Here is an 8371-nt window from a genome sequence, read left to right as displayed (position 1 = left end):
ATTGGTTTGAATAGCAAAAAGTCTGGAAACCACATAAAGGTTCACCAATGGCGATTTCTGTATAAATAAACTATGATATACTCATACAAAGGAATCTTTGTAGCAATTTAAGAAATTAGTTCTATATATGCTGTTATGATCTGATCACCCAGATGTATTGTTACATTAAAAAAAAAAAAAGATGCAGAACAGTGTGTGTTTACAAGTCTACCATTTGCATAAATTATACACACACGAAGGAAAAACCTGGAAGAATAGATACCAAAATATGAACAATAATTATTTTCAAAAGCTAGGATTATAAGATGCTGCTTTTTTCTGTTATAGCCTTTTGCATTTTTCTTTTTACAATGATTATATAATCCTTTTATAATAAAAATCTATTTTCATTATACAGATTTTTATATCCTTATAAGTACACAGACTGTATCTGGACTCAGGTAGGAGTAGTTGCCTCTAGAGAGAAAAACTAGGTGGACAGAGAGCAAGGATGGCGTTTTCCATATAAAAAACGGGTAGGTACTTGTGAATTCTGCATTATGTGCGTAGTAACCCAATCAAACTATTTTTTTAAGCACTGAGCTGGCTCCAGGGAAATGAGCCCTCATCCCTGGAGTACTCAAACTGCTGAGGCTGCCAAGTCATTGCCCAGCATGTTGCACAAGGGATTTAGGCAAACAGAGTGGGGGCCAGACCAGCTGAGCTCAATATCCCTTCTAACTCTGAGGCTCTATGATTCTTTCAAACACATGCAAGAAAGAAAGAAGCAAGTAAGAATACAGATTAAAATTCATTCATTTTTATGTCATTTAGGAAATATTTTTAAGTGCCTCCTATGGGCCAGGTGCTCTGCTGGACATCAGAGCAATGAACAAGACAACCGCGGTCCCTGCTTTCAGGGAGCCTACAGTTTACCTGAGACACAGTGTGGGGACACGAATCCCAGGCTGATGTCTTTTCATGTCTCCTTCATTTTTCAGAAAACCAAAGAAAACTCTGGCTCACTTTCTTCTACCCACCTTGGGCATCTAGTTCCTAGTACACATCAATCTCTTTATTGCCTGGTGCATATAGAGCCCTCATAGAGAAGCTGTTTGAGTGGCTGGCTGTTTCATATCTTTCAGATGTCAGCTTAATTCAGTTCCTTAGAGAGGCCATCCTTTACCCTACCCTCTATAATTTCCTTTCATAACTCGCTATTTTATTTCCTTCATGGAATTTATCACAATGGTAATTATTTTTTATTAATTTATTAATTGTCCGTCTCCTCTAAGAAGTCATCTGTCTTATTCACTAACATGTCCATAACACTTAATATCTTGTGCCTATAAATGGGTGGGAACTCAATAAATATTGGTTGAACTACGAACCAATGTTGATTACACCTGCCACATAAACCTTCTTTGGGGCAACATCACAAACATTCCCAAATCTTGACTACCCAGTCTTTTACTCATGATGCCTTTTACCTATGATGGCATTTAGCAGCCACTATTTCACCTCGGTTTCATCTTCACATCCGAGCTCTCAGCTACCCTATCTTCAAAGGACACAGAGACACCCATTTGCTACTCTCAGAGCAGTGTGGATTCAGATAAAAGCACAAAGGTGGGAAGAAGGAGGCAGCTGAAAAAATATAATTACAAGAAAATGAAGAAGCAAAATGTCAGAAAGAAATGGAAATCACTGTTGTTAATAATATACCCTTTGCTTAATGGATGACAAATTATAGCAATAATTCTCAGCATTTGATGGAAAAATGTCCCAGGATGGGAATCCGACATGGAGCAGTCATGGGAAGAAGCTCTCCTTTTGTTCCCAAGTCTGTCACAACTCTTTGCACAGTGATTTATTTCAACTAAAACTTTGTGGATGAAAAAATCCACAATTAAAAGTCTTTTTAAACGAGGACAGGAAGAAATGTAAGATTCATAGCACTTATATTCCAGTTGCATCTTCAGAATTATTGTGCAGATAATGAGTGTATAAAGTAACATTATATATTACTTAAAGAAATTTAGGCCGGGCGCGGTGGCTCACGCCTGTAATCCTAGCTCTCTGGGAGGCCGAGGCGGGCGGATCGTTATGAGCTCAGGAGTTCGAGACCAGCCTGAGCAAGAGTGAGACCCCGCCTCTACCAAAAATAGAGAAAAATTAGCCAGGCATGGTGGCGCGTGCCTGTAGTCCCAGCTACTCGGGAGGCTGAGGCAGGAGGATTGCTTGAGCCCAGGAGTTTGAGGTTGCTGTGAGCTAGGCTTACGCCATGGCACTCGCCCCAGGCAAAAGAGTGAGACTCTGTCTCAAAAAAAAAAAAAAAAAAAAAAAGAAATTTAAATTTTCTTCCAAGATGATTAACTTAAAGACACTATGAGCAGTCACAAAATGGGAGCTCATCTAGGGAACAAAAATTAGGACACAACATTCAAGATCGCCTTTCTCTCTATCCATGGTGTTTCCTTCATAATTCATGCCCAATTATAAAGAATATCATATTTTTCCACATATCCTTCCTTCTCCCTTTGTCACTAGAATGAACTCTCAAGTGAACAACCAGGGAATCCTTGGGAAACTCAGTGTGGTTGGTGCCCTGAGCATTGATTGGGGGTTGAGAGCAGAACTGAGTAAGGCAGTATTGTTGAAGGTAAAGAGAATGAGGAGTGAGCATTTCTTTGACCAGCTTTTTAGGTGGTCTTGGGGTTAGGTAGAAATCACACTGCAGCTTCCAGTCTAAGCCTTCTGACTCTGCTCTTTACTCTCAACATGCTGAAGGATAATAAAAACATATAATAACAATAATATAAATAGCTAAGATTCACTAAGTGCATTGTCATGATATTTATTGGAATTTTCCTGGTAACAGCACCCCAATAGTAAATTGAGTAAATTATCCCTTCATTATTGTGAACAACATTGGTAGGACTGTCATTAAGAGTGCCGTGGCTTAGCCAAGCAGTAGACACCTGACCCTAGCTAGGTAAAATGAGCTGCTTCTGCTGAAACATCAATTTTCAGACAGGATGACACAAGGATAAAGACATCTGACATTGACCAGACTGTCAACTAGGACCAATAATGTCCCTTCTGGGCTTGGTTTTTAGCTGATTCTTTGATTCTGTGAGTGACCCCACATAGCCTGCTAATGAAATCCAATGTTTCCCTGTGTATTAGTTTCCTAGGGCTGCCATGACAAAAGACCACACAAATTGGGCAGCTTAAAACAACAGAAATTATTCTCATGCTGAAGAACTCCGGAGTTTAGAAATGGGAAATCAAAGTGTTGGCAGAGTTGGTTCCTTCTGGAGGGTTCTTGAGAAAATCTGTTCCCTGCCTCTTTCCTAGCTTCTAGGGGTTGCTGGCAGTCCTTGGTGCTCTTTGGCTTATACCCGCATCACTCCAGTCTCTGCCTCTGTCTTCATACGGTCTTCTGCCCTGTGTGTCTGTGTCTAAATTTCTCTCTTCTTATAAGGACACCAGTCATTAGGTTGGAGCCCACATTAATACAGTATAACTTTATTTTAATCTGACTACATTACAAGGATTCTATTTGCAAAGGTCACATTCAGAGGTTGCAAATGAACATGAATTTTAAGGGGACTCTATTTAACTTAGTACGGCTTGAAACCAAAAATCCCTAAATGATCCAGTTACGTTCCAACCCAGTGTTAAGAGTGGGTTCTATACATTACCTACTTTAATCTTTTTTTTTCCTTAACGTGAAGTCTCAGCAGCAAATCTGCTTTAATCTTGACAACAACCCTTGAGGTAAGTACCTTTATTATTTTCATTTTAGAGGTGGAAAAATGAAGACCCAGAGAATTTGCTCAAGGTTACATGGCCTGTAAGAGGCAGAGTTAGGATTCGAGGTGAGGTCTACAGCTGATACAAAGGTGTCCTCTTAACCACTGCATTATATTCCAAGCTTTGTCCTACTTAGAAGTGCATTGATGTTCCCCCAACCCTTAACCATAAACTATGAAAGGAAAATGGTCCACTTATCTATTGGTCTGGAGCCAGATCTCCACATTTCTGCATGGGTACTCTACTCTTTCTGTACCTTGGTACTGGATGACAACCAAAGTCACGAAAAGAACAGAGAACCAAGAAGAGTCCTGAGAGAACCAGAGAACAGCTTCCATAATCCTCTGGTCAGAAACCCACATGGACAGCAGTGGCAGGAAGAGACTTGCCAAGCTCTGGGTCAAAGGGAAGACTCTTGGCTGAATGAGGACTTGCTCAGAACTCTCTGGGTGATCCATCCTGTGAGGCTTCAGGACAAATGCAGATCTTCCCCAGAAGCCCGCAGAGGATGGGGAGAGCCATATTCTTCAGAAATGTTAGATCCAGGGTCTTTTGGATTTTGAACTTAAGAGACTGACTCTCATCCATCAAACAGTCTCCCCTCCTCCAAGACAGATTCTGTGCTCCAACTGCTTCCTAGGGCAAGAGCATCAGATCCTGGAAAGGGATCCCAACACATGGTACTAAGATGGGTCACAATATCCTAAGGCAAAGACAGAATCCATGTGCTTTGAACTCTAAACCCAGGGGAAAACCATGTAGCTTGAGGACAATGTTATTTGTACCTCTTTATAGCTGAACCAGTGTCTGAAAAAATTTTAGTCAACAAAGGGAGTTTCTTTTTGTGATTATTCTTGTTGTTATAAGAGTACTACATAACCTTCATAGAAATATTGAAAAGAGAAAAGCAAGAAGAAAATAAAAATTATTCATCAGCCTACCATCTGAAGACATGTGCCATAAACATTCGTATTTGTATCCTTCCAGACATTTTTCTAAATGTCTCCCCCGTGAAAAATAATATTTACTGTATATAGTTTTGCAGTCTGCTTCTTTAACCTAAAATGTGTATAAAACATCTTTTCATCTAATTAAATGTCATTCTATAACATGACTTTTCACAGCTGTATAATAATTCATTGTATGGATGCCTCTTGTTGAACATTTAGGTTGTTTCAGGTTTTTGCTGTAATAACCAATGCTACAAAATTTAATGTTCTTGCTAAATCTTTGCACATGATTTATTTCCTTAGACTAAGCTCCGAAAAATGTAATTATTGGGTCGAAAGCTATGTGACACTTAAGGTTCTTTCTATATGCATTGCTAAACCATCCTGCAGGAAGGTTACACTGATTTACACTCCCACCAGCACTAGAAGAGAAAAGAGAAAGCCCATTTTGTGCACCTTTGCCAACAGTGGATTTTGTCATTTAAGAAATCTTTGAAGGCACCACTTATTCTATGAAAGGCTCCACATTGCTGAAAAGCAAGATTTTTCCAGTCAAGGAATTCATTTGAGTCACTAGAAGATTAGTCCATTTATTCTGAAACTATTTAATTTCTGTCCTTGTGCCTGACCACTCACGGATGTCTTGGGAAAGAAAATAAGTAAGAAGGAACTTAAATGAAAAGGCAAAACGTACAAATTTTCTTATCTCTGCAGACACTGAAGAGGCCAGTGTTCCAGTCTCCACCAGTCTGGACAATGGCTGTGATTGTGGTCCTGCCTCTGGCTCCCCGGACAGGCTGCTTCACCACCATGCGGGCTGGTCGGTGGCTCCTGGAGGGTCAAGGATGATGATGAACATGGATAAAAGATGTTTCAAACAACAACCATTAGGCCAAGAACAGAGTGTTAAAAAGGAGATAGAGGCCCAGTGACACCAAGGGGCTCATAATCCACAGCCCAAACCAACTGCACTGTCTCCCTCCTTTCCTTCGTCACACCTTCCCCTCTGACTAGTCGCCCCATCTCTATTAATGGCACCAATGTCCAGTCTACTTCTTCAGTGTTTCTCGGTGTTTTCTAATAGTTAAATTCACACATTTGGAACCAAGAGGCTTCAGTTCAAATCTCAGCATTCCACTTCCTGGAGACTTAACCTTGGTTAAGGGGCTTCACTTCTCTGCTTTCCTTTGGTTCAGATGAAAAAACTACCTCATGGGGTTATTGTGTTGATCAGAGGATGTATGATTAGTTTACTGCGCCTAGAGGGTGTGTAGCAAGGTGACTCTGAGTGAGCTGCACGCCAAGAGTTTTGAACCTTTGTTGAAGAGAAACAGGTGAGGAATCGGGCTGAGTGGGCAGACTGAAACCCGGACTAGGCTATAGAAGTCCACATGCAGTATCACTTAAGTGAATAACCCAGACTTCAGAATATGTCTTGATAACAAACTACTGTATGATTGACCTAGTGAGACCACATGGTATAACTCTGGGTTGATTTTCCCTGAAAGGAATGGATATTCCCAGTGTCAATCACTCTGAATTAGAAAATGAAGGCACAGGGCTGGGCTTCAAAACTTATGTGAGGAAAAATGTCCTCTTTCTGAGGCTAAAAGTCAGTTTTGCTTGAACTTCAACCATGGGGATACCTGGAGTGTTTGCCATAGTAAAGGGTAAGCTGCACCTAGCCTCATGGAAGGTGTGGGTCAGGGGTTGGGTAGATGGGCAATAGAATGTGTCTGAACCTGTACACTATGGTAATTATTCTGTTTTGTGCTTCTCTTTTGGCAAGCCTCATTAAGGATTTGCATTTGGTTTCTGGGGTGCTATGAAGAATTAAAGAGCCAGCTTGCTTCATACCAGAGACAAAACAAACAAGAGACAGCAGCATTTCTTCCTGTAATAGTTGTTGCACTAATAATCACCAAAGTTCAGCACCTGGGACACAATAGCCTGGAGGCCAAAGTGGAACATTCCTAACCACCCTCAAGGCCACACCCTGGGGGCATCTTGAAGCCAGCTGGAGAGCTCTTTACCTCTGGTTTTTGGCAATAAAGTCAATGGGATTTCATAGTATCATAATATGGGCTACACTGTTCTTGTTACTAAGATCCACCTCTCTTTTTCATCCCATCAATACTGCTCACGTCCACACCTTGCCAAACATGACAGCACATTAGCTTGTTAAAAAAACAAATGCCCAAGCCTTACCCCAGACCAACTGCACAGGTTTCCAAGGATGAGGTACAGAAATTAGTAGCATAACAAGGTTTCCAGGTAATTCTTAAGCAGTCATCCTGATACCCTGTGGATGTGAAGACCACTGATGGTGACTGCAATAGCTTCCAAGTATCCCACTGGCTAAATGGTGATACTAGGTGGTGACAATGTAACAGAGATGGAAAAAAAATAGAGTAGGAGGTAGGTTGGAAGGGACGAGGATGTTCAGAACATACTCAGTTGAAAGTGCCAGTGAGACATCAAGAGGATACCTAACAAAGGGCTGGAAATGCCATGGCAAAGCTTGGAAGAGAGGAAGAGTTGGGAGTGCCTCGTCTAGAAGCATTAAGTGGAGCTATGAAACACCCCTAGCCCTTCCATCCATTTGGCAGTATAGAAATACCCAGGGTCTAACAAGCTTTGCAAGAGCCTACATAACTGTTTGAGACCTGGAGAAAAGTATTGGCTCCAAAACATTAAAACTGCAAAATATAATCAATGCTCAATTAAACACAAAAATCTAGCATATGTCAATTTTATTATCAAATTAAGAATTCACAAATATTTTACATTTGGAAACAACTTACAAGTGCTGTTATTTTGCAAAAACTCCCAAGTATGAATGGTTGCTGAGAAGCAGTAGTCGTAAATTAAATGAATTATTCATAGTCAAGTAATTTCAAAAGCAAAATTATAAAAATCCTTTCACTTATTGTACAGCTAAATATAGATAGATACAATGTATGGTGTGGGCACATTTTAATATGTTTGCTATGATGTGAGTTAGTACCTATTGCTGTAGACTGAATTGTGTTCCCCAAAATGTATATGGTGAAGCCCTAGCCCCCAATGTGACTGTATTTAGAGATACAGCTCCTTAGAAAGTAATTAAAGTTAAGTGAGGTCATAGGGGTGAGATCCTGGTTCAATAGGATTGGTAGTCTTATAAGAAGAGGAAGAGAATGAGATCTCTCTCTCCACCTGCATATATGGAGGAAAGGCCATTTGAGCACATTGCAAATCAAGAGAGCCCTCACAAGAACCCAACCATACTGGCACTCTGCTCTAACTTCTAGTCTCCGGAACCGTGAAAAAATTAATTTCTCTCGTTTAAGCCATCCAGTCTATGGTATTTTGTTAGGGCAGCCTGAGTAGACTAAGACCTCTATGAAGATTTAACATTGGCCCTAGAGAAACTACTTTTATACATATCTTATTTCCTCTACCTCCATGTGAGCTCCTAGAGGTTGGGGGCATATGTTGTTCCTCCCTGCACACCCAGCATACAGCACGCTACCCTGAAAACCCGTGGGTGGGCCAGGCGCGGTGGCTCACGCCTGTAATCCTAGCACTCTGGGAGGCCAAGGCGGGCAGATTGTTTGAGCTCAGGAGTTCGAGACCAGCCT

General features: G+C 40.9%; 1 protein-coding gene across 1 annotated transcript in view; it reads right to left on the bottom strand.

The window, feature by feature from the left end:
• Window positions 1–8371, bottom strand: part of PLAC8L1 (PLAC8-like 1) — an 18083-nt gene that overhangs the window by 7145 nt on the left and 2567 nt on the right. The window contains exon 2 of the mRNA XM_012658271.1: window positions 5443–5579. Within this exon, the coding sequence (XP_012513725.1) occupies window positions 5443–5579 (137 nt within the window). The remainder of the gene's footprint in view (window positions 1–5442; window positions 5580–8371) is intronic.

The sequence above is a fragment of the Propithecus coquereli genome, unplaced genomic scaffold (assembly GCF_000956105.1).
Source record: "Propithecus coquereli isolate 6110/MARCELLA unplaced genomic scaffold, Pcoq_1.0 Scaffold58, whole genome shotgun sequence".
NCBI classification, from domain to species: Eukaryota; Metazoa; Chordata; class Mammalia; order Primates; family Indriidae; genus Propithecus; species Propithecus coquereli.
The sequence above is the reverse complement of the archived record's forward strand: the minus strand, read 5'-3'. Positions and strand labels throughout refer to the sequence as shown.